General features: G+C 27.5%; 1 protein-coding gene across 2 annotated transcripts in view; it reads left to right on the forward strand.

Annotated features, from left to right (window-relative positions):
• Nucleotides 1–264: 264 nt before the first annotated feature.
• Nucleotides 265–27,847, forward strand: part of LOC107446030 (protein DOP1A) — a 95,494-nt gene continuing 67,911 nt past the window's right edge. For both annotated transcript variants that reach the window (XM_043047375.2, XM_043047374.2), the window contains exons 1-9: nucleotides 265–680; nucleotides 2,281–2,441; nucleotides 9,184–9,536; nucleotides 15,831–16,020; nucleotides 17,335–17,510; nucleotides 21,398–21,554; nucleotides 22,584–22,720; nucleotides 24,397–24,715; nucleotides 25,735–26,494. In XM_043047375.2, coding sequence (XP_042903309.1) covers nucleotides 2,295–2,441; nucleotides 9,184–9,536; nucleotides 15,831–16,020; nucleotides 17,335–17,510; nucleotides 21,398–21,554; nucleotides 22,584–22,720; nucleotides 24,397–24,715; nucleotides 25,735–26,494 — 2,239 coding nt within the window. In that variant the 5' untranslated portion in view covers nucleotides 265–680; nucleotides 2,281–2,294. The remainder of the gene's footprint in view (nucleotides 681–2,280; nucleotides 2,442–9,183; nucleotides 9,537–15,830; nucleotides 16,021–17,334; nucleotides 17,511–21,397; nucleotides 21,555–22,583; nucleotides 22,721–24,396; nucleotides 24,716–25,734; nucleotides 26,495–27,847) is intronic.

Here is a 27,847-nt window from a genome sequence, read left to right on the forward strand (position 1 = left end):
TCTGGGTAAAAATTATCTTTGAAATCGGAAATTTAATTTAATCCCAACGTTAAACGCACTCTATTCGAACGTTCGAATCGCTTTCACCAGCAAATTGTTAGGTGAAAGTTTTTCGATAGATAGGAGGAAAAATGAAGATAGCAGTCCGTTAGCAAAATCCGTTCGAAATCGCGAGGTTCAGGTTTACCCTACGAGTAGAAACGTGACGTCAAAATGACGTCATTTTTCTCTTCTTAGCTCGTTCGAAGGCTGCGAGTTAGTTCCCAGACCGTTACCGATAGCCCAGTGTGCAGCTCTAGTGCGACGCAAATAAAGTACCTCCCTACATTGCAATTTTTCGAGTGTAACTGTGATTGCATTACTTTCAGTTTTGTTGTCATCATGTGATGTCAACAAAGATTAATCTCAGCAGTCTTCGAAGAAAGAGTTTCATCGAACTAAACACTTTTCCTTGGTTAGATGCCATGAAATAATTGCTGATAAACATTAAAATATAATATTAAGTGATTTACAAATTCTGCATAGTTTATATGCTTAATCAATATAATTGTATTTTGATTAAAATGTTAAATCAATGCAGAATGTTAAGTTCGTTCTATTCATTGATTCATTATGCTATTAATTAATTTCTTACTTAAGATATTATTTAAACAGATATTAAAGGGTCTGTGAATAACATAGTAAGTTGGGAATATTTTAATTTTCGATATTTCTTTTGATTTCTATATTTTTATTGTTGCATCGTGTAATATTTTAATTATATTTATTGGTTTAGCTTAGTTAATTATGAATCATTATAAAATTTAGCATTATATGCCATTTTAATATAATCTAAGCTGTTATGTTTTAGTCATAAGTATGTCCAGACATTTTTATTAAGGTGGCCTTCAAACGTTATCATATTTAAGTCTGATTTCAATATCCAACACTTTCCTGTTGAAAGTTTATGTTAGTTCTTAATAAAACACTGATTTTTAATCCTTTTTGATTCTTTGTAATCATTTATTATACATGTGAATAGCTTCTATCTTTCACAATTTTAGAAATATAAAATGTATGGTGAAAGAAAAGTAGTTACTGAAAGTTTTAAAACAAGTTCGACAAATACATAAATTTTTCATATCAGGAATGTTTTGAACACAGAAAGCATTTTAAAAATTTTGTTACTAATTACATTTTAATGCTAGTTAAATTTTGTAGAGTTTAGAATGATTACAATTTCATTTTAATTTTAAGTAATTCATTTTTTAAGCAGGGCATTTTTTTGTATTGTGTTATATGTTCCACCAATTACAATCGTTAAGGCACTAATTCTATTTTAAATTAGAAAACTTCTTAAAAGAACAAGTAGAATTATACTCTTTGAGTTGGTCTACTTCTGTGATGTGTTTTGAATTTCTCATAGGAAGTTGCTCCTGGAAGCTCTCCTGGAAGTTGCCAAGACTTGGCTATTTTGGCTATGGTCAGGATACTGAAATCTTCTCTTAATTTATATCCAATAATTGGCGACATATTATTTGACTATGAAAGTATGTAGACTAGTATGTTTGACTATGTAGTATTTAATTATAAAAGGTAGAGGGAAGTATATTATTCAGAACGTAAATTACTCGGATTTTATAATGAGTTATTAGCTATAGCATAAGAATTTCGGGACACTTTTAATTAAGATGAGCAGAAAGTAGAGTTAGATAATAAAGATGTATGCCATGCTTGGGAATTCTTAAATTTTATAGATTTTTAGTTATCAGGTCTAATTTAGTTGTGTTAAAATTCCAAAATTCTAATATTTATTTAATAACATAAATCCAGCAAATTCTGCACAGATAAGTTTTTTCATTTTTATGGAAAATTATAAAATCAGAAGTGACAATTGACAATATGATTTTCTCAATGCTTATTAATGCTTAAAACATAAAATAACACATCACAATGTAACCTAAACTAATGGTACCTGAGACTGTTTCTAAACTAAATATAAGCATTCATCTCAAGCTCTTGTAACTGGTAATATTAAATATCTTATATTGTCACTGATATAAAATGCATTGAAGAAATTGTATATTTATTAATAAGCCACACTTCATGTCGTACAATGTGTTCTTTCATCTTTTAAAAATAGTTTAATTTTTTTTTTTTTACTCATTATGTAAAAGGATGTAAGACCAATTTTTGTTTAATTTTGCTAGAAATTTTTGTTACTTTTTTATGCATTGCTTTCTATAATTTTAGTTTTATTCTACCTTATTTCAAATTTTCTTTTTTCTGTATATTTTTTAGATTAGCTACTGGAAATGTCCGGTATTGCTTTGGAAGAATATGAGCTACTTGGGGATTCCAGGTATCGATCATATATATCAGCAGTTGATAAAGCTTTGAAAAGTTTTGAATATACTAGTGAATGGGCAGATCTAATTTCTGCTTTGGCAAAACTAAATAAGGTATGCGTACTATAATTTCTGTATTCATAATCATAACTTAACCAATAATTATTTAGATATATATGTATAAATATATACACACATATATAACTTTTCTGTAAAAATATGTTACAGAGCAGATTGTATATTTATAACCTATCTTATAACTCGATCATTTGTTATTTGACATACACTTATAGCTTCATTTTGCATAATTTACTTCTAGAAAGTTTTATGTTATTAGTCTATATAAAGTGCATAGAAAACATTAGACTTTTCTGGAAACTAGTGTTTTCCATGATTATTTCTGTAAGGGTAAAACTTAGCTACTTTTGTATAAGTAGGGCTCCTATATATAAATGTAGTATTGAAGGATATATTAACATTACTGCAGAATCAGATTAACGATTCAGCTTACTAAGTACATGCGTAGGGCACCAGAGATTAGGGAGCACTACAAAGCACCAAAAGAAAAAAAATTTTAAATACTTTTTTTACACATTTTAATTCAATTGTAAGCTTTTACACAAGATCATGCTTTAAACTAAATTGTTATTGTATTATATTTATTGCAATCCCACGGAAAAGAAAGAAAGTTGTGTATTGCCAGTATCTCATCACAGAATGACCAATACTTTTTTTTTCATATGGACCACCTACAAAGTTGATAGCATATATAAAACCTCAATCGGTAGTTGAGGCCTGAAATACAAAACTAGAGAGCAAGGAAGAAGTTTTATGTGAACAAGTGTAACAAATTGATTTACTACACTGATGTGTCAAAGCATCCTTTTTATCTCTGAAACATCTTGGGGACCGCTAATTGTCATCCTATACTTTTGTCTTTTTTCAGTGAAAAATACTATTTTTCTTTATATTGTTGAAGATAAGATAAACTTTAAATTTTTCAACTGCTTCTGTTGGTGGCAACTTCCGTTACAAAAAAGTGGGATGGCTATTAAAAGAGAGGCTCCTTGATTGCCATATTTTTTAAACCAATTTTATGATTAGGGGCTACATCAATTGATAATTTCCACACAGAAAATTGAACATTTATTAAAACAAAAGTAGATTTTAGAGTGCTATTCTATCTGAGTTTTGTTTACTTTATGTTCAAGGAAACTTAGTTGGATTTTTAGTTGGAAGTATTAATCTTTTTTAAGTTTTAATAATGCAGCAAGGCCGGAAAAAAGAAACAAGACTCTCCCAGAGATTCTTTGAAGACTTTATGACTGACGTAAAAAGCAACAAATTTTTACTAAATTAGTTTAAGTTTTGCTCCTCCTTCCCATTTATTAATTATTGAGGTTATTGTTACAACATTATATGATTTCTTTTTATCACTGGGTAAGTTGCTTTAATTAATAGATTTTAAATGGATTATTTCAAATACCAATAAAATACTTGTCAATGAGAAAATTTCATTGGCTTCAAAATTCATTACACAAAAATTGACACATTTTATAGCGTTATATGAGTTTAATTTAAATTTAGATGAAATGAATAATTTGTTTTTAAGAGGAGTCTGGGATTCTACTCATATTAAAATAGCTAAATTTGACATATTGTGCGAAAAAAAAGACGTGATCGTCTAGAAACTTTTGATCTAATCTAATGATTGGATTTTCACTTATCCAACCTTAACAGTCCGAGGACTTGACCTTAAATGTGTTAACTAATATTGACACGATTTTAAGCTATGAAATCTGACTAAAAAAAGTACTTTCTCAGGATAATTTATTTTTTCTGACAGATTTGGAATTCTGACCATCGAAAAATATGTTGGAGGAGAGAGCCACACTCTGGAAAATATGGTCTCAATAGTTAAGGAGAGCAGTTAAAAATTTGAACCCCTGTATATTAATTCACTTCATCACTTTTTGTGCATTTCACTGTATCTTGGGAACTTCGTAAGTGAATCAAAAAGTTTTTGCTCACAATTAGGCTGAATATAATTCAATTAAAAAAAAAATTATTATTAATTTTATCAAATGAAGAGTAAGGTATTACAGTTTTAAATATGTTATTTTAAGAAACGAAATACAATATTTAAATGAAATTGGTGGAATAGTTTTTGACAAATCAAGTTTTAAATATATGGTTTTAAATTTTGTTAAATCATTAGACAGCGGATAATATGCAATTGCATACTTGCATATGCAATTGCATATTTTAGCACTTTTTGCCACTTGTGCATATAAATGCATAAAAAGGTATATTTGCTCTTATAAATGCATATTTTCAGCATTTTACGGCTTTCCCTCCCAAAACCATATCACTATTCTTTTTATGTTAGCATAAGGAACGCTTTAAATTTTGTTTTCTTGTTCTTTATCACCTGAAAGGGTCAGCTGGGGTGATTGCAATCACGTGAAAAAGATGTAGAAATGAGGTGTGTGTCGGGAAGGGGGGTACAAAGGGCCCACCCAAACAGACATTCGTCATAGAAACCTCAGAAAGGGATGGTTAGATATTCTATGAAGGGATGTCTTTTCCTGGAATAAATAATTGTCAATCTGTGTGGGAAAAATAAGGCTTCTGTGGTAGGTTCACAGACTGGCTGAGACTGTTCAAGAAGTATTCTCCTCTGTGAATGATTTAATTTCTAGTATCAAGAAAGTTTTTCTCAAGGCACCTGTGCGCATAAAATTGTATAAAGAAATGTATCCTGATTTGCCCTTACCTCCACAGCCTGTGATAACTAGGTGGGGTACATGGATTGAAGCTGCACGTTTTTACGCTAATAATTTTGATGCAATAAAGTCAGTTGTAGATGCAATTGACAGTTCCTGTGCTTCTTCAGTTTATGTCACAAAAGAATTAGTACAGGATATCTCTTTGCAGAAGGACTTGGCCATAATTGACACTCACTTTTCTTTCTTAAGTGGAGCAATAACAAAGCTCGAAACACGAGGTCTTCCCCTGGCTGAGGCCATATCCGAAACCAAAACTGAAAAAATTCAACAGTGCATCAATGCTCTTCCAGACTCAGTTGGGAAGAAAGTAAAAGAAAAATGGTGTTTCGTTCCAAACAAAAATTCGGGCTTTGCAGCAGTGAAGAAGATAAATGATTTTCTTAATGGAAACGGAACTGAACTTCCAGAGAAAGTAAAACCAATGAGTACAAAATTGTACAAGTTCTGTCCAATAACATCGGTTGACGTGGAAAGGTCATTTTCTGCTTTCAAAATGATCTTTGATGACCGATGACATCAATTCACCCTTGAAAATTTGGAAAAACACTTAGTTGTGTATTGCAACAAAAATTATTCAGTTTAATAAAATCTTTCCGGAAAATGCGATGATTTTTCTTCTCTCATTTATCATACTTCAGTTTTAGGCTTTTTCTTCAGAAATGTGTAGATTCAAGTAAGAAATATTTTGATTTTCTTCCTTTTAACAAAAAAATGTTTTAGCTGTGTTTGTTGGAAAAAGTAAGTAGTAGTATTTAAATAAGTTGAACTTTTAATTTCTATTTTAAATGCATATTTCTAGTTTTAAGAGCATATATTCAAGTTTTTTAGTGCATATTTGCATGCATATTTTGTCCGTTTTTTAGTGCATTTAATCCGCTGTCTATAAATCATAAATTATTCAATCTATTTCATTCAGTATTTCTTTTTTGTAATTTAAAGATACATAATTTAAAATTGTGTAAAGAGTTGAATGCATTGAAACTCAGAAATTTTTTGACTACGATTAGATAAAATAATAAGTAATTATAAAAAATGTTTGTGAATGGAATTATCCAATTAAGATTAACCAATTTTATAATTGAGGAAAATTCTTTCGATTCATTTAAAAATTTCTCATGATTTAAGGAAATGAGCAAAAAGTGAAATTAACATTAGGGGGTCCAAACTTTCAACTGCCCTCCAGCCTATACTATTGAACCATATATTCCAGATTGAAGCTTGCTAACATCCAACCCACTGAAATAAATTGTTTATTCATATCAAGTATGGTTTTGTTTCTGATTTTGTAATTAATTGTGTAGTAAAATATCATCTGCATTAATTAATTAGCACATTTAAGATTTACCCTCGAAATCTTCAATATTGAGACAATTACTTGAAAATTAGTTAATGAAAAGTTATTCAGGATGTTAAATTTTTTATTTTGCGCACACTTTTTTGCAGAAAATATTGAATTGGTTTTCAAAGACTTTCCATTTGTTTCTTTTCTTCACGTTAGGGTTCACAATTTTATAATATTTGAAAAACAATCAATTAAACAAGCTGTAGTTTTTTTCTTGGCTAAATTTTAAATTGTATTCCTTTGAAAAAATTTCAAATTCTACATTATTTTTAACAAGCTAGTTTAACAAGCTGATACCAAAAGCAGTGACAAAATAAATATTTTATTCTTTTTGTTATGATTATTTTTCACTTTGTTGTTGTTTATTGCCATTCTTTAATGGAAAGTGGCAATTGTACTCAGCAGAGTGGCATTACTGTGGATCGACAAAGAGGAGTTCATGAGAAAAATAGAAGATATTATGAACATGAGAGACAACACATGAATGATCGTCGTTAGGAAGCTAGAAATGCTGCTTCACAGAGAAGTGAAGCAAATAATACAAGTGCTAAACAATGCAGGCAACTTATTAGTGATCGCTGTAGAGAAGCTCGAACATCTTGGATAAATTGATATCGAGAATTAAACGAATGTCAGTATCTCAGTGAATGTCTTCGTAATGATTGCCCACCGCCCTTAATTGGTGGAATGACCATGAAATGTAGTCACTGTGATGCTTTATCATTTCAAAATGAATGTGGCAGTGTGAAACATAATTGTTGCCATCAGGGTATGTTAAGCTTGATCCATCTCTTCAATATCCTTAGGTAACACTTTTGATGCTCTACATTTTCGTTAAAATATACATTTATAAAATGCTGCATCTGCAATGGCAGCATTTTCACCTTCTGAAGAAATTCTTTTTAAAGGCCTCAGTTGTGTGACAGTAAGAGGTGAAATTAATGCCTATGCAACTACCAGTCTTCTTTCAAACAATGCAGCAAAACCAAAATATGCTCAAATTTATAAGCATGGGATTGACTCAGCAAATGAATATAGATTTTCTGACAAATGCCGTCCATCCATATTACAGTAAATACAAACTGTTATTTACAATAACTCATATGTAAAGAATTATAAAACACTTTTTCATAGGTATGAACAAAATATTTTAAAAAAAACATCGTTAGCTTAATGTTTCCGCGTTCTGTTGTGTCAGATGGCCATTGCTACAATGTACCAATTGAAAGTGCAACTGCTGAAGTAGCTGCAGTAATAGTAACTGGCAGTGATGGTTATATTCCACCTTCAGTAGATTTTATTGTGTATCTCAAGCATCACCGTGAGTTTCTAAAATTGCCATCAGATTGTCGCTTCATTGTTTTTCCACTACTATTTCTGTTGGGTAAATCCTGGCATATTCTATAAATATGCATAAGAATGTTTCTTCTTCCTAAACAATAACAGCATTGCAGTACTTTGAATGGCAGTTGCCATGGTTTTAACATCTTTACTATAGCAGGTAGATTGTTACAGCAATGTGTGATTCAAGGATGTAGAACAAATCAGTGGAATCGTCTAAATTATATCCACATATATCAGGTCCGGTTTCGCTGAGAAAGTGTACAAGGTTTAATTGATCACAACGAGCATAGTGCTGTAAGCACATCTGATTCCATGTGACTTGGTAGAGTTATGGAACCACCATCAACATTAGGAGGAAGTCCTCACTCAATGCAGCAACATTTCCAAGATGCCATGCCTTTATCCAGAGGAATTAGACGCCCAGATTTATTTATAACATTTATTGCCAATCCTCAGTCGCCTGAACTACAGGAGTTTCTTATGACACTTCAGGCTATGCTGCGAATGTCGTTCCCCATATTCTTGTTCATGCTTTTTTTTAAGCTGTTATTGTTAAAATAATGGGATATGCATGTAACATTCAATTTCAGAAGAGAGGTTTACCCCACACTTACTGTCTATTCATCTTAAATCCTCGGGATGAACTACTTGCATCAGGGTTGCTTGATAGATTCATCTGTTCTGAGATTCCCGACAAAGCACATGCTTCGTGGGCCCCATTAACAAACTACTTCATATTACGATTGTTCCATGGGTGTGTGTAAAAAGAAATTTCCATGTGCTTTCAGTGACATAACGGATATGTACGGAGATGGTTTTCTTCAATATAAACTGAGTGGTAACCAAGAAGAACTATATTTTTATAACAAATGTGAAAAATAACACGGGGTTGGTGAGCATTAGCAAGCAGGGTCTGGAGCCCTCTAGTGTATATATATATATATATATATATATAACTCCAAATAACTAACCAAAGATAACNATTAAATATATATAATATTTGACACATACTATTAAAATCTTTTTGTTTCTGAATGTTTCACAAGACTTCATATACATACTTTTATTCATTTTTAAATGTTAAAACTTTATGTGTACTAATGCATTTATTGTTGAATCTTTTGCTTTTATTTTTTTTTAATTTTGCCATGCATTAAACATATAATTCTAAATCTTTGTTATCTGTTGATGGTTATATAGAAAACTAAATGTTTTAAGTTAATTAGTAAAATGAATTTTGAAATGCATATTATTTCTGTTATATAGATTATCTAGATTTATTATATATCTTACTAAGACTTTTAAATTTTTTTTTTAACAATTAAAAAAAAATTTTAGTTATTGCATTTCATTAAAAAACTTTTTCTCTGTATTTTAATAGGTCCTGCTGAGTAATGTTAAATATTCCATAATTCCAAGACGCATCACAATCAGTAAAAGACTAGCTCAATGTATGCACCCAGCTCTTCCTAGTGGTGTACATTTAAAAGCTTTAGAGACATATGACATAATATTTAAATGTATTGGACCTACCAGATTAGGTCAAGAATTGTTTATCTACAGTGCTGGTTTATTCCCACTATTAGGAAATGCTGCGATGAATGTCAGACCAACACTTTTAACTGTTTACGAGACTCATTTTTTGCCCCTTGGAGATAAACTTAGACCAGGATTAAATGGATTCTTGATAGGAGTTTTGCCAGGTTTAGAAGAGGGATCCGATTATTATGATAGGTATGTTAATGAAAATTTTTTGTTTGAAAATATTTCTATTTGACTATTCTTCTTAGTACTTCAATTAGCAACTGTCTAGACTTATGAAGTGTGTAAGAGAAATGACAGCTTTATATTTATTGCTTTTTATAATTTCCTTTATGACTTCTTCAAAGAGAATTGATGAAAAGTGCTCCTTTTTATCTTGTTATTAGTCTGAAAAGTTTTAAGTTATTACAGGTATAAAATGAAACAAGTACTTTTACTTTCTTTCATTTGAACTTCTCTCATACCCCTCGGCAAATTATTGGCAACTGAAGGGCTGCAAAGTTTCTTTTAATAAAAATATTTAATTTTGGTTAATATCTAATTTAACTCATTTGTGGTTAACATATTTTAAAAAAGTCAATTTCTTTTTTCAAAGAAAAAAATAAATAAATAAATGAATAAATAAATATAAAAATAAATCAATAAATAAAAGTGGTAGCACAAATGTTTTGTAGTTATAATTTAATTTTCAGAAACAAGAGAGTTCTATGTACCATAATAAATTAATAATGTAAATACTTTAAGATCTGAAGTCATGGCCATTGAAAACAAACTGCACACAATTAAATCCACGCTAGAGCCTTGGCCTGTGTTGCAATTGCGCAGAGCAGATGTCAAGTTCACCCACCTACGTATAGGACATACTCGACTGACTCATCTTCACTTGCTGTTCGGAGAACCACTTTCTCGATGCAATACTTGTAACATTTCACTTTCATTTCATCATATTTTAATCGCTTGCCCATGTTTTAACCAACAACATCTCACCTTTTTTGGAAGCACAATTTTATATCTAAGAGACTTGTTAGATAAAAATCACCATCCTAACATCTTTGCATTTTTACGTGCTATTGGAATTTTAAGTTGTATTTAATTGTTTCATACTATTTAGTGTTTTAGTAAATTTACCGTGCAGTTTTATTAATTTTAATGTATGTAACTTTACAACATTGTTTTAGAATTTTCACTCTCTTATCTGATTTTATACGTGTGCTTTACTTAACCTTTTAATCTGTTTTTAAAACCGTGTGTTTGGCGCAGTATGTCCTGTTTTGGACCTTGTGCCACTAAACCCCACATTCAATTCAATTCTGAAGTCATGGCCCTGTGCTCTTCTTAAGCTAAAATATCAGGTAAAAGAATGAAATATACATCTGGTGTAGTCAAATATGTACAATCGCTCTGTAATTCCTCATGCAATTATTTTCATATACAGACCACTTTTTGCAGTTAGGCATTAATAGGTCAAAACTATTTATATTTATAGCCAAGCAAACTGAAATTTGATTATTTAATGTCTTGTAAATTTATGTTTTTTATAACAATTAGTTCAAAATGTAATAAGAAAAAAGTACAAATGAAACAAAAGTTCATTAGATTTCCCTAAATATTACTTGAATAAGAAAAAATATATCCAAGTTTATAAGTGGAATAAAATGCAAGAGAGAGAAAAAAAATAGTTTTTTAATTTTTACTTAACTTTCATCTATTTTAATAATTTAAACTCGAAATTCACAGATTTTTATGTTATTATATTTGCCCAAAATATGCTGCACCAAAATGAAAAACCGACAAATTATTTTATTAAAATTGCTACTTATAAAAAAATAACAAAAGTAAAAGGAAAAAAATATTATGATTAGTTGTCTATATCTATAATCTATAATATAAAAGTATCTATACTTCATTCCACCTTAAGTTGGCACTAGAGAGAAGGGTAGGCAGACCGGATTACAGACGTTGTCATGGAAACTGGGTTACACTTTAAGTCGGTTGAGGGATGGGGTAGTAAAAAAAGGAGAGAAAGTGGCCAGTATTGGCGTTTAAGAAAGCCAAACGCCGATGTTTTTTTTTAAAACCGAGAATCATACTAAAATTTTGAACAGAATACAGAAAAGAACACTATTTTTTAGAGCATTTCTAATAATTATTATTTTAAGATACTAGTTGTAAGCTAATTTCTTAATTAGTATTTAAAAAACAGATTTTCCTATTATGATTTTCTTAACTAAACTAATTGTAAACAATAGGAAAAAAAATATATTTGAAAAGTTTTTTTTTTGCTGAAATCTAAGTAAAAAAAGGAAATGCATATTTGCACACAAATACGTTGTTTTAAATATTTATTTTTATATGCTTACTTTTTGTAGCATATAGCTTTTGCATTAATTTATCCCACATTGGTGTTTTGTAGGGAAAGAAAAAGCCAACATAGGCAGGGAATCATTGATCATGAAAAATATCATACCTATGTTTTTTAATATTTACTGTTCTTTTTTTTTTTAATAAATAAAAAATTCTAATTTTTTTTTCAGAAGTTTTTTTTTATATAAAAATAATTTTTTTCTGAAATATATTTGCTTTTTAGAGACAAAAGAACTTACCTAGAGAAAATAATTCTCAAAAATTGTATAAATTTGGATTTTTAGTATTATCCACATAGGGAGCGCCTACTACATGTACGCCCCCCCCCCTTATTTTCAGCTGCCATATCCTACCCTCTTAGACTCAACAGGAGCTCATTGACCTGTCCTGGTGGTTATCTTGTTATTCATTTAATATTTTAACAGTTGACAGTTCTTTCTGCAAACTTTTTGTGGGGTCGCCCTGAATTGAATTCAATCCACAATTTCTTATCAGGATAAATTCTACTTGGGTGGTTAGGCGCATTTTTTCAAAAGAAAATACATATTTTAAAATATCATATGATACCAAATATCATATCATATGCAAAAGACGCATAATTTGAATCTTTAAGGAGATTGAATAAAGCGAAATTTTTTTAAACTTTTGTCGTAAAAAAATAATAATAAAATCACATGTTGAATTAGCTACACAGCAAATATGCTCAACTGTCATCAGTTTAATAATATTCACCCGTCTATTTTTTTTTTCATTCATTCTGAAGGGAAAAAATTTTCATTAAATATTGTACATGAGGTTAATATTTAGAAAATTAAATAATCAAATACAATTTTACTATACTGGTTTAAATTTTTTTTTTTCATTTATGAACAAGGTTTGTTGATTTAAATCAACTTGATTTAAATCACGATTTGAATTATGATTTAAATCAAATGATTTTTTCAAAAAAATCATTGATTTAAATCAATCAATTTTTTTATATATATATTGATTTAAAAAATTAAAAAAACAGTGTTTTAAATTATTGATACTTTTATTATATCTTTTCTAAGTTTTAAAATTCATTTTAAATAAATTGCTGCATTAATTAATTTTAGCTAACGAAAATACTTTCTTGGCTTTCTTGGTATGTGTTAGATTTCATCACATTTCAAATTACATTTTTAAAAATCTTTTGATTTTTGAGATTAAAAGTACAGATTAAAGTAAACATTTAAGTTTTTTTTCTCATAATATGTTTACAGTATCTTTGGCATTATCAGATTTTCTATAAAGAAATATTGTGGAAAAAAAATTTCAATTAGTACATAGATTTTTTTAAAACCTTTTTTCCGCTGAACTTCTTTTAATGAATGACTATACTTATAAACACAATCTGATACATTTATTTTGTCATTTTAAAATTCAANCATATCCTACCCTCTTAGACTCAACAGGAGCTCATTGACCTGTCCTGGTGGTTATCTTGTTATTCATTTAATATTTTAACAGTTGACAGTTCTTTCTGCAAACTTTTTGTGGGGTCGCCCTGAATTGAATTCAATCCACAATTTCTTATCAGGAGAAATTCTACTTGGGTGGTTAGGCGCATTTTTTCAAAAGAAAATACATATTTTAAAATATCATATTTAAGTATAGTAGAATTAGTCTGGAAATATTTTGTCAGATACTGAAATATCTTAATATTTTCTACATAAGAGAAAGAATTTCTCAGCTTTTTTGGCTTTGTATTTCAAAAATAATAATTAAAATATTGACTGGTTTAACTTGACCTTTCGGTGTTAAAAAAAAATTATGATTCACATTTTGTATCTTTTTTTTTAAATTATTTCAATTCCTATACTTACACTTATATTATGGAATTTGTATTTCAGATAATATTTAAAAATCCCTTTAATTGAACAAAACTAAAAATCTTAAATTTCCGCCATCACATTATTAAAGTTCCTATAAAAAGCGAATTGTACTTCAGAGCTACACATGGTGCAAAAAACACATAATTTGAATCTTTAAGGAGATTGAATAAAGCGAAAATTTTTTTTACTTTTGTCGTAAAAAAATAATAATAAAATCACATGTTGAATTAGCTACACAGTAAATATGCTCAACTGTCATCAGTTTAATAATATTCACCCGTCTATTTTTTTTCTCCATTCATTCTGAAGATAAGAAATTTTCATTAAATATTGTACATGAGGTTAATATTTAGAAAATTAAATAATCAAATACAATTTTACTATACTGGTTTAAAATTTTTTTTTTTTCATTTATGAACAAGGTTTGTTGATTTAAATCAACTTGATTTAAATCACGATTTGAATTATGATTTAAATCAAATGATTTTTTCAAAAAAATCATTGATTTAAATCAATCAATTTTTTTACATATATATTGATTTAAAAAATTAAAAAGCAGTGTTTTAAATTATTGATACTTTTATTATTTCTTTTCTAAGTTTTAAAATTCATTTTAAATAAATTGCTGCATTAATTAATTTTAGCTAACGAAAATACTTTCTTGGTTTTCTTGGTATGTGTTAGATTTCAGCACATTTCAAATTACATTTTTAAAAATCTTTTGATTTTTGAGATTGAAAGTACAGATTAAAGTAAGCATTTAAGTTTTTTTTCTCATAATATGTTTACAGTATCTTTGGCATTATCAGATTTTCTATAAAGAATTATTGTGGGAAAAAAATTTCAATTAGTACATAGATTTTTTTAAAACCTTTTTTCCGCTGAACTTCTTTTAATGAATGACTATACTTATAAACACAATCTGATACATTTATTTTGTCATTTTAAAATTCAAAAGAAAAAAAGAAGAAATCACAATTTTAAATTAAAACTATGGTTTGGTAATTGAAACTTTGTTTTAAAAGTTAAAGTATTCTTTAAATTCTCTATTTCATCTAGTCCTTAAATTTCAATCATGCATTTGTTTCGAAATGGTTACTATGCATTCAGAGCTATGTTTTGTAATAAAAAATTGTTTTAGGTAGTTAAGAGTTTCTAAAATATTCTTGTAATATAGTTTTAATATTAATTTAATTTTGATTAAACAATTATAAAAATGTTTTTTAGTCATAAATCAAAGTTCTTACAGTGTATTTGAATAAAAATAAAAAAAATCCGATTTAAACCAAAAAAAAGGAATAATTAAAAAAGGAAAGCAAGCTAAAGATTAATAACTTACAAAAGAAAAAGAGCTATCCATTAATAAGTAACAAAATAATACAAACTAACAAAAAAACATGCTAACATTTAGTAATTAGCAACAAAAAAAGAAGAAAAAAATTTTAGCAAGGAATCACAAAAAAATAAAAATTAACAATTAATGCAAAAAAAAATTTAAAAACTATAAAAAACGAGCTAACATTAAATAACTAGTACGAAACAACAAATTAACAATTAATGCAAAAAAGAATAATAGTGATAAAAAACGAGCTAACGATAACTAACCAGTAAAAAACCACAAATTAAGAGTTAATAACTAATAAAAAACAAAACAAAAGAACAATTAAGCGATGCGAATGAAAGAAAGCGAAAAACGAACTGCACAAGAGATAGGCAAGGAGAATGGAACGAGCTGACTGACCAGTGTAAAAACTTAGTCAATACGCCAATTCCTTGGCCTTGAAAACTGATCCAGCGCCAAACTAGAACACCTCCTTCTTCTTTGTACATTCGCTTTACTGAGAAGGTATTTATAAGTTAAATACATTTAAACATGAAAAACTTCGAATATATGTTTCAAGATAAACTTTTCTTATTATACAACATTTATTTATATTTGAACGCGCATTTAAACTGCAATTAATTCCAAAATAGAGAAGAACTACTTTTCAAAGGTGAAGTATTACATATCCTACCCTTCCCTGCAGTGCCAACTTAAGGTGGAATGGACTATAGCTATCTATAATATAAAATCTAGTTATCTATAATGTAAAAATATTATAGATAAAAACTGAGTAATTTTGAAAAAGTAAATAATAAAAAGAACTAAAATTGCAAAATTAAATTATTCATTATTCTTAGTTCTAGTTTTGATCTAATTATTTCTATTATAATTAGTTTATTTATAATTAATAATGATATTGTATTGTTTTTAAACTTTTTTTAGGACAGATCAACTTTTGCTAGCTGTTTGCAACAATGTTGAACAGCATTATTTCTATGGTTGTATGTGGGAATGTGTACTTTCCAATCCATCCATTCGACTTCCAGCTGTAACATTTATAATCAGCCATTACAATAGAAAGCTATGCATGGAAGATCAACTTTTTATATTTGGAACAGATGTTGATACAATGGTAAATATTTACTTAGAAGGTCTTTGAAAATACAGTAAAAGCTCTATGTAGACAAGTACTGCATAAGAAGTTTATTATTATGACAATTTTTTAGGTCACCGTCAAAATGCTAATATTAAAGATTCAAAAATGAAATGTTATAACTTATGTTATAACATATATGTTTCATCTTATATATGTTTCATCTTTTTTATTACTATTTTATCATTAAATCTGTGCATTTGTTTATAACATTAAACTTGCTATAATGATAATTCTCTATACTACTGTGAATTATCATTATAATATACTTTTATGGAATTTATTTTTCATTCATATAATTTATCAACTGTGTTCTTTATTTTTTTGTGTTAAATATAAACTTTTATTTGTAGATTTTTGTGTGGATTTCATTACCTTTTTTAAGAAAGTCTTAACTGCTTTAATAAGTGTTAGAACTATATGGAGTTTAAAGTTAATTTAGTGGTATATTCTGTTGCTTATATGAAAAGGAAAATATTTTAAATTAAACAGTATTGCAATTACTTATTTTGTTTTGTTGGGAAAAATAGTCAAAATATTTATTCAAGTATGTGTTCTCTTCTTAGATTACATGATGTTCAATTTATAACTGTAAATGAAATTGTAATTCAGTCTATGTTTGTAACACTGTTTGGAAAAAAAAATATTTATAGACCCTATATTTATCTCTAAAAAATACTAATAGATTAAAATAAGATAGAAATGTTTGTGGTTCCCATTACCGTTTTTAAAGTGTCTCCTACTATAAGTATGGGAATAAAATTGTCTCAGGTCCTTATATATCATTAAACAGCTTTAATAATGTTGAAAATAATTCCAAAATATGTTTCATAACAGTTGTGTTTACTGCAGTGGGCTTAATCGTTCATGTTTATCAAGGTGGTTAAGCAGTGATAATAATTTTTATTAAATATCATTATTTACGTATAAAAAAGCATCCAAAAAAGTAAGATCACCAGATTCTCTTTCAACTGTTAATTAAATGCATGGATGCATTCAATTCAATTGAATCCTCAATGCATGCTAAATTGCACACTGCCTTTTATGACATTAATTTTAAACAAGTTTTAATTTTCTTGATAAAATTTGAAAAATATTTAATTTTTGATATTACTGAGGGAAAAAAAAGAGTTACTTATAGAGATTTCTCAGCAAGATGAAAAAGACCTTTAGCCACTAAGTTGTAAAATAGAGACCTAACTAAATATCTTATTCTAATAATGTCTTATTCTAATTTAATTTTTGCTTATAATTATGCCTACTAACTTTATATTTTAATGTCTTTTTAATTAGGTTCAAGGATTGTGTGCTTCATTACAAGACACTAGTGTACTTGTTCAGAGGTGTGCTTTAGATTTGTTATTAATGGGATTTCCTATACATTGCAACCAACTTCTCACATCGGATATGATTCATGTTGTGACTTCAGCTGTAACTGTAGTTTTGCGTCGAGATATGTCTCTTAATAGGTAAACTATTATATATTCAATTACTATAATTTATGATTATTATATTGTGTCAGTTAAAAAAATGTATTTTTTGATTAAATATTTGCAAAAAATAGCTGCTTTACAGAAAAATATTTCACTCTTGAGAAATAGTTAGTGATATCAAAAAACAATTTTAACTATAAGATAAAAAAATAAGTCTATCAACCAAATGAGACAAAGAGCAATCAGTTTACTTTTTATAGTAAAATCATATTTTAAAATAATTAAACGTAGACAAGTTTAGGAAAAGAATACAAAATATTCAAAACTATCTTTGAAAGAAACACGCTTAAAAGCAGCAGAATTTTCAAAAGAAAGAATAATTGAAGCAATATAGTAAACAATGGAAACAAAAATATGACCACCGACCGTCTTCAGGGGGTACCGACCTCGGAAGCCATAAAACAAAACCTTTTCTATTGAGAGAGAGGACAAATGCCAAAATTAACTCTCTCAGTACCCTGAAGGTTTTGTAGAAGTCCAGGAAGAAATACATGAAATACATAACAACCAAATCAGAAAAGAAATTTCAATAAAATCTTGAGAAAATAAAAACTCACATTAAACCGGTCAAACAGCAATTTCACAAACAAACTAAATGCAAAGGAAACTCTAAAGCAAAGGAGAACGACACCATCTATAAAATGCGTTGAATGAAAAAAAGAATAGTAAAAAAAAAGATTATGTAACAAATTAATATAATGCTTAACTGGGGCTTCTCAGATAAGACTTGAATTTCGCCCTGTTAAATGGAGTAATAAACTAGTATTCTTCAATCATTTTCTTAATCAAAAAATTAATATTAGAATAATGAAAAGGAAAATCATTATTACTGAAATTATTCAAAAAATTATTCACAGCCACCTGAAAACTTTCAACGTTTTTGCAAATATTTTTAATCCTAACCAATTGTGAAAAAACTAAATTTTTGAAAATTTTATTACACAGATTAGTATTAAAGTTGCAGAAAAAAATGACTTTAAATTTAAAAGCTTTTCTTTTGTCAAGAACACCAATTTTAATTATTTTATCAACAATATCAATTTTAAAGTCTAAATATTCAACATTTAAGCAATTCTCATTAGTTTTCTTCAAAACCAAATCTTTAGGATAAATACTATAAATAAAATTATTATTATCACAATTAAACAAAATCAAATCATCAATATATCTAAAAGCATTATACTCAAGAAATTTAGCTTCAAAAAAATGTAAAAAAATATTAGCAAAAGTATCAGAAAGGGAATTACCTTGTGGAATTCCAATAACTTGGTTATAAGAGTCTAAACCATTAAAAAGTACATTCCCAAAAAGATTAAACCTACATAAATCCAACCAATAATATTTATCTATTTTCTCATTAAATAAATACTTATCAAAAATGCTGCTACAAATTTCAATAATCTGTGCATGTGGAATACTTGTGTACAATTTCTTTACACCACACATTTAAGTATTTATTTTTTATTTTCTTACATTCATTTTAACCTTAAAGAATGCATTTTTCACATTCTAAATAAACAATTTTGGTTTCTTACATTTCTTCCTTTGCTGCCATTAAATTTCAAATTTCTGTATGCAGAAATAATTTTGGATTAACTATAATGAGTTACCCTGTCTAAATCAGTATCATAGCTTGTAAGCTGGCTTTTGCCTGCAAAGATTATCTATGCTTGTTTTATTCAGATGTCTTAAGCTGTTTCTTCTTGATGGAAATATTTCAAAAGCAATTTTGCTTTTACTTTTTATTTTTATGAAATTTCATTAATTTTTTTTTAATCTTAAAAGTTTTTTTATTTTTATTCATTATTTTTTTCTTAAAGAAAGTATTATTTTACCAAAAATAGTTTTCTTTGTTACTACTTGAAAGGGATGTGAAATAATGGGTTTTGAGTTGGAAACAAGATAAGGAATAAAAGGCTAATGATTTATTAAGTTAGAAGTGATGCAGCCACAATTGGGAAACTATCAGTTAAAGATTAACTTATAGTTCATGTGCTTGTTTTTTTTAGTAATAAAATATAAATTAAATATTCTGTAAGTTATCAATATTTTTGATTCATAATTAACTTTTTTTTATTTGTTCTTTTTTCTTGTTAACCTTTTTAAACCCAAAAAAATTATGAATGTGAATGACCTTATCTAGTGGGTCAAAATTTTTTAAGCTTATTTTTAAGTAAACAGAATTATATAACTTTTGCAATTGATTTTCGGTTGGTAACAAAATGATAAAAATTACAATAATGTTGTAATCTATCAATCTATCATTTCTGAAATTTACATTTCTATGTATAAGTTAAAATCAAAGCTTTCTCAATTTCTAAGCAGCTGAATTATCTAATCTTGTAGTTTTAAAACAATTATAAACTTTCAACTTTTTTACTGTCTTTGCCATTCTGATGAAAATATCACTAATTTTAATTAATTTGAAATAAGAGGTTTTTGTTTTTGTAAATTGATCCTAAGAAGGGAAGTATAAAATACTAGATAAATACTAGATAATACTATGCATATATTTCTTGTCTAAAGTTTTCTAACTAGTTAAATCTAGAAATCTTAATTTATTAGAACAGCTGTTTTCTTAAACCGAGGAGGATCTATTTGGAACAGATCTCTCCAAATCCTCGCTTATGCGGACGACATTGATATCATTGGAAGATCAGAACGGGCTGTTAAAGATGCCTTTCAAGCCCTTGAGGCCTCTGCTATAAATATGGGCCTTTCCATTAACGAAGACAAGACCAAATTCATGGAGTTTTCAAGCTCAACTGTAAACTATAGTGAACCTTTGCAGATAAACGGACATTCCTTTGAAAAGGTTAAAGAATTTAAGTATCTTGGTACAATTATCAATGACCAAAACAAACTGAAACCTGAAATTGACAATAGAATCAATATGGCCAACAGATGTTTTTTTGGACTAAAAAGTCAACTAAGATCGAATTTTATTAGCCAAAAAACAAAACTAAAATTATATAAGACACTCATTCTGCCTGTCTTGCTATACGGAAACGAAACCTGGACTTTAAACCTTGACGTACAACGCCCGATAGAAACGTTTGAAAGAAAGATACTTAGAACTATCTTTGGTGCCATACCAGAGGGGGGATGTTGGCGAACACGGTACAACTTTGAACTTTATGGGCTCTATAAACATCCTCAAATTATGCAGATAATCCGAAGCAACCGACTAAGATGGCTCGGACATATATGGAGAGGCTCTGAAGATAGCCCTGTAAAAATTGCCACCTTCAAGAACCCTCAGGGGTCCCGCTCTAGAGGTAGACCACCTACTCGATGGCTCAACGACACCGAAAACGACCTCAAAGTCCTAAAACTTAAGAACTGGAGGGGAGTTGCCATGGACAGAGGGAGCTGGAGAAGGCGTGCTGTTGAGGCAGCCAAGGCCTGCAAAGGGCTGTTGCGCTCCTGAAGAAGAAGTTTTCTTAAAATTAACTTTTGCAATCTTTGTCCCAGTTGCAATGTTGTTTATAAAAAATTTATAATGATCTAATGTAATGTTATAAAAATTTTAAAATGTTATCTTAGTTATAATATGTATAATGTGGTCAACTGATAGCACTTTGCTAAATGTATTCCACAGCTTCCAGACATTTGACCTAAAGTAGACAGCTTTACTGGGGATTAAATGGAAGACATTTAGCTTTATTTTGCTTTAGATTTTCAATAAAATTTTTGAGTACCCCTTTAACTTCCACTGTATTTATAACTCACTTTTCAATTATCTTTTAATTTAAGAGTTATATAAAAAAAGAATATATAGTTTTGATAATTATAGAATTTTTGAATGAGCTTTATTTTGGTGCTTGCTTATATTTGCAATTATATACTATCTTTTGTTTCAGGCGTTTATTTTCCTGGTTAATGGGTGGAGATTCTTTGTGTAGTGATGATGTAAATAAAACAACACCAGGAAAATCAAATGAAAAGTTTGATGCTAATTCCTATTTTAAAGATTTTTCTAAAGAATATTTATTAAAAGCACTTCAAAAATGCTTTGATGTAAGTATTCTAAAAATATCTGGCATACTTAATACATTAATCTGGCATACATTTTAGTGTTGATTTATATTTTGTTTTGTAAATTTAGTTAACTTAATGAAAAATAACATATTTTTTTTATATAAGGACTTGAATACATTTTTTTAAAATTGCAATGCATTTTTTTTTAGTTTATCGCATTTCAAAATTTTTAGAACCTATTATCAGCTACAAAGGAAAAAAGTTATTTGCTATCAATATAAGAACGAAGAATCTTTTGTTAATAAGTTCTGTATGTATAGTCTTCTCAAACATTTAAAAAGGTCTTCTCTAACATAAGCATATGCTTTAACTTAGAATCATCTCTTATTAGAAGCAATGCTTTTTCTTGGCTCATTCTTTTTGAAAGGGATCAAAATAAAAATCTTGTTACTGCCATATTGCAGTTTATTATGATTTTTTTGAGAAAAATTACAATTATGAAAAGCAATTAAAATATTTTTTAAAATTTTTCTGGCAGATGCTACAATGAGTAGGCCATTTTAAATTTTAACTCAGTTGATCTTTATTATTCTAGTCAAAACAGTTGAGTTCATGCCATGCCAGAAAAATATCTAACTGAAAAGTTGATTAGAATATCATAAATATCTCACTGAATTTTGTGGATATCTTATCCTTGTGTGAATATTGGAATTATTTTTATGTTTAAATATAAAAATGTCATTTATTTTAGCAGAAATTATCTTTAAATAATCTTAACGCCAATCTTAAACAATCTTAATTATTAAGTTGTTAGAAGAATTGAAATAAATACAAAGCCATTTTTAAGGGTTTATTTTTCAAAATTATTTTCAAGAAAGAAATTCTTATATTTAAAACTGTTTGAAAAAAAGTAAAAATTGTTGTTAAAATGCATTTTATAATGATTAATAATAAGCAATAGTCTAATTAATAATATAGTGTGTAGTTCATTATTTTAATGGTTAATCCCTCTACTTCTGTTTTTTTTCTCTGTTAGTTTAATTTAATGTTTTTTTTAAAATTCTTCAGAGTCCTCAGACTATTATGCCATCAAACTCTGTGCCTTCCACTGCTGACTTATGGTGCTACAGATTGCTAATTAGCTTACTAGATCGTCCAGAAATTAGCTCTGCTATTTTAGATGACATAATGATTGATATATTCAGGTAAACTTGGTAGTATCAAATATTTTGTATTATACTAGTTTGGAATGTATTATATCGAATTGTTATGGGATTATCTAATTGCTATTGAAGACTTTTCTCGATGATATCAAATGTTTTGATTAAATATTCGAAGTTTGATATAAAAAATTGGAATTAAAAGAATTTAAATTACCAGATATGTAAAAGACTTCGATATATAATTGATGATTTCTTTAATGATCAATTATAGAAATTGATGTAATGTTAAAAATATTTTTTACATTACATAATTATACTTCATTATATTTTGCATAATATTTTACATTACATAATTATATTGATGTAATGTAAAAAAATATTCTACCTAATTTTAAAATTTTTTGTTTTTGCTGATTATTACTGAAAAATATTCAAAGTGTGTAAAAGTTGGCGGTTATGGTAGATTGTCATACTATTTAAAAAAATTAAATATTACATAATCAACTTGTTTTTAGTATCAAAGCAAGCCATTGAAATTGAAATTTTATTTTATTTCAATAAATAAATAAAATAATAAAAGTACTAATTATAATAAACCAAATTTTGTGTAACACTTAGAAACTAAGAAATATATTTTCATTGTTTGTGTTTCTAAATAGACTAACTATTTTGTAGTTTAAAGCTCATAAATAATATGCTCAAATATCCAAAAGTATATTTAAGAAATCAACAATTAAAAACAAATAGTTTTTTGATTTTCTGTAGCATGATCTAAAAGTTTCAAGTGTAGTTTTATTTGATTAGTCATTATACAGTTTCATGAAATTCCCTCCTATGTTTGTCAAAAGTTTCTTATGAAATTCTTTTATACATCTTTTGTTAATGAAACAAACATAGACAATTTTCTACTAAATTTGCATCAAACTTAAACTAAAAAACTAAAAGTAATAATAATATTTTATCTTGCCATTTCAAATGAATAATATAAATATTCAATGAACTATAACTGTGTATATATCTTTTAACTGTGTATGTCTATTATAACATAAATTTTTTGGTTTTTTAATTTTTGCTAAACTGGAAGAAAAATTATTAAAATGTTATTTAAATCCTAAAGATATCAACAATTATTAAACTTGAATTACAGAATACTTAGAAATAATATGCAGCTCTGATGCAGTTTATTAAAGTAGGTTTACTGCCTAGTACAATATTACTTGATACCAATTGACACATTCATAACTCTGGGTACAATAGTACTGACTTCAGTAAATTGGGAAATATTATATGTTCCAGGTTTATTTTATAATTTGGACAGCTTATAGGAATGGCATAAACTCTGGTTATTTTAACCACAATTCCAAAGGAAAATAATTTTTTCACTTTTTTTTTGGATATCATTATTTTTTAATAATGATTAATTGAATAACAATACTGAAAGTTTGTTTTTTTGCTTTTAAAAATGCTTATTAGTTTTTAGAAAACATGCATATAATATCTTTTTTACTTTTTTTGTTTAGTAAAAATTGTTTAGCCATGGTCGTAATTTTGCTAAATCTACTGATAGTTTTGAAGTAAGAAATTATTCAGACTGAATGAAAGAAAAATTAAATGTTGCTGTAATAACATGATTTTAGTTGTGATATTCATTGTAAAATTTCTTAATTTTGATAATGTTTTAGCCCATAGTTTTCTGAATTAAAATCTCTATTTTACAGGTCCTTATACTTAGCTTGTCATTCATCAAAGTTTTACATTTCTAAGAATGATAAGAAAGGCCAAAAGTCATCTAAGGACCAAAATGAACTTAAAAAATCTGCTAATTTATTATTTGGAACCTTAGAACCATCATATCTCTGGGAATATGCTGGAAAACACTTTTACAATGCCTGCCAAATGCCTAGCTCTTATTCGGACGATTCTGTTGAAGAAAGTAGTGATGATTGCTCAAAGTGCATAAAACGTGTTGGATCAGGAGATCCTAATTTATCTGAGTTATGTACTCTAGTCAGTTTTTTATTAGATATTGTGTCTCTGGTTAGTATTTACTTCATTAAACCAAATTTTACTTATCTTTAGCTTTCGTTTACTCATGATAATTCATTTCCACAAGTAATATGATTTTAATAAAATTTACCATTAAGCTGGTTTTTATTAAAACTTTTAACCTTTGATTCTAACTTTATTTTAGTTTTCTAAATTAATTTTTACAATAGTTTTATGCAATTGCATTTGAAACTGTTGTTGTCTTTGCCAATATTAGTGCTTTAAATGAATACCACAAACATTTATATCAAATATTCATTTCAGAATAATATTTATAAAAATATTTATTATGTTTCCTAAGTTAGGAATTAAATTTATTAATTGTTTCGTTTGATTTAATGATTTGTGAGTGAAATTTCCAATAAATGATTTGGATCTTTTTTTAAAAACGAAAGCCATTTAGGTATCTTTTCTATAAGAATTTAAAATAAAAATTTTAATTGTAAAGCAATTACTCAAACCCCTCAAAACAGTGGATGCAGTTAGTAAGATATTGGAAAAATATTGTATCTTTTGACATTATTATTAATAAAATTACCTAGTTTGTAATAATTTTCCTGTCCAATAGTTTCAGTAAATCTTTTTATATTTTATATGAAATTGTTTTTTAATATTACTATTTTAACATTTTAAAACTTTCATAGATTTTTTAATCTATTTTTTGTAGAGAAATGAGCATGTCTTTTCTAGGATTGATATGCTACCTGGAAAAGTCAGGAAAATTGGAACTGTCATGCACTTACTTATGTTGAATATGTAGTTAAAGATGTTCCGTTGGTTACATTTCATTAAATTCAAAATTTCATTACATCGTTAAAAAATTACATTAAAAACATTTACATTAAAAACTTTTACATTTAAAAAGAAATAGTAAAATGAACTGCATTTATTTCTTCTAGTTTTATGTTCTATTTTTATTTAATTCTCAATTTTTAATTTTTTGTTCTTTTTCACAATGTTGCAACTACTTGTCTTCAAGTTTTTCTATAGTTTTTTTCTTCTTTTTATAGGAAACTTATCTAGAAGCAAAAACTGAACACCTTCCTAAGCTTTTGAGTGATATTTTTGATGTGCTCTCTGAAAACTGTTCTAATTTATGTGTATATGATATTACAATAGCTTTAGAATTATGTTCAAAACTTTTATGCAAAATGCAACCACCTCTTGTGAATGCTATGTCTGAGGTAAAAAGTTCATTTGAATATACTAATAAAGCTAGCGATTCTTCAAAAGTTAATAATACTTCAGAATATGCAGTAAAAAGTTCTGATATTGCACAGCTAAATTCTAAAAAAAATAATTCTTTCAGTTACTGTCAAGATAAGTCAGAAATAGAAGATCATTATGAATTGAATATACGTAGTGTGATAACATTATGTGTTGAAAAATTTCAGAAACTATTTGTGACATTTATAGTGAAAAAAATGGTTAAAAGCTCTGAAGCTTCTTTAGAGCGTTATCAATCCTTAATTTTGCCTCAGGGAGGAGGAAACAGCCAGCGAGATATAAATTTAAATAATTTGTTACAGAAATGCTTGTCAGCTAAATGTAACTGCTTTTCTTCGGATGATCTTGTCATTTACAAACAAGATATTTTAGAGGCAACTGACCAAAACAGTTCTCTTCCTTATAGTGAGGTAGAAGAAGTACCAGATGATATTATTATGTGTAAAACTTTTCGTTATTTGTGTAATCTACTTGTTGAACTCTCTTCATTTCCTTCATTTTATACAAACTGCAAGCAGTTGTATGACACACATTTATCAACTGGTAAGTTAAATTTAATTTTTTAAATAATTCAAGTATATAAAATTATGTTCTCTGAAGAAAAACCAATCAGATAGTGCAATTTTTTCTCTCTCCGTGAAATGTAATGTAATTATGCAGCATTTAATGTATTCGCTTAAAACCTCATTATTAGAAAAGTGTTACACCAGATTACATCCAATATCAATGACATTTATTTTAGACTAATAGATATAAGTTTTTTAATTAAAAAAGTTATAAATTAGTAGCTAATTTAACTTTTTAAATAATCCAAGCATATGAAATTTTGTTCTCTGAAGTAAAACCAATAAGATAGTGCTAAAATAGTTTTTTTTCTTAAAATGCTGTGTAATTATGTAATATATATTGCATTTGCTTAAAACCTCATTATTAGAAAAGTGTTACACCCAAATTACATCAAATATCAATGGCATTTATTTCAGACCATTAGAAATAAGTTTTTTAATTAAAAAATTTATTATGAATTTTAAATTAATAAAATATTTAATTTATCTTGTTTCTAAAATCATTCAAATCAATCTTGTTTTGCCTTAAAATAACTTATTTTTTAAATTAAAAAAAAAAAAAAAAATTGTTACTGAATTTCTCAGTTTCTTTTGTTTAATATTACATTTTGTGAAAAAATTTAGTCATTATTGATACAATTGTTTTTCATTAATTAGTCTCAAAACTTTCAACATTATTTAATAATTATCACACATATATTTGGATAGTAATTGTTTTACTTTTTGAATGTTTCTGTTTTCATTAATTTTACATTATTTGCAAGCACATCTGTTGCACCTATATACTAAATTTTTTAAATATCTCAAGTAAATACAATGTTTATTCAAGAATTGGAAAATAATTAGAAAGGTATTTCTTTAGAAATACAGTAGTTCTGATTATAGGACAACGAAATTTTTAATTTTTTACTGGTTATCATGCTATAATATACATGAACGTGTGAATGCTGTTCACATATAATTTGTCACCACCACATAAATTTTTTTGATGTTACCCCCAAAAGAAAAAAAAAAGAGAAATATTCTACCTCCTCAAAGAAAGTTTATCTTTTTTGAAATAACTGAGGAAAAAAAAATTTGCTTTTTTGTTTTTCCATCAATGCTTATGTAATTTAAAATTACATACACTTGATAAAATCGCGCATCACAATTCCTATTTACGCAAATTAAGATCACACATCATGTTTCATATTAAAAACTTATGCATTGGAATTCATTTTCACTTGATTTTTAGAATGAAACATCAGATTTGTATTCACATGATTTTAAAATCAAGCATCGAGATTCGTATTCACGCGATGTTAAAATGAAATACCGAGATTCGTATTCA

Source organism: Parasteatoda tepidariorum, chromosome X2 (genome assembly GCF_043381705.1).
Source record: "Parasteatoda tepidariorum isolate YZ-2023 chromosome X2, CAS_Ptep_4.0, whole genome shotgun sequence".
NCBI classification, from domain to species: Eukaryota; Metazoa; Arthropoda; class Arachnida; order Araneae; family Theridiidae; genus Parasteatoda; species Parasteatoda tepidariorum.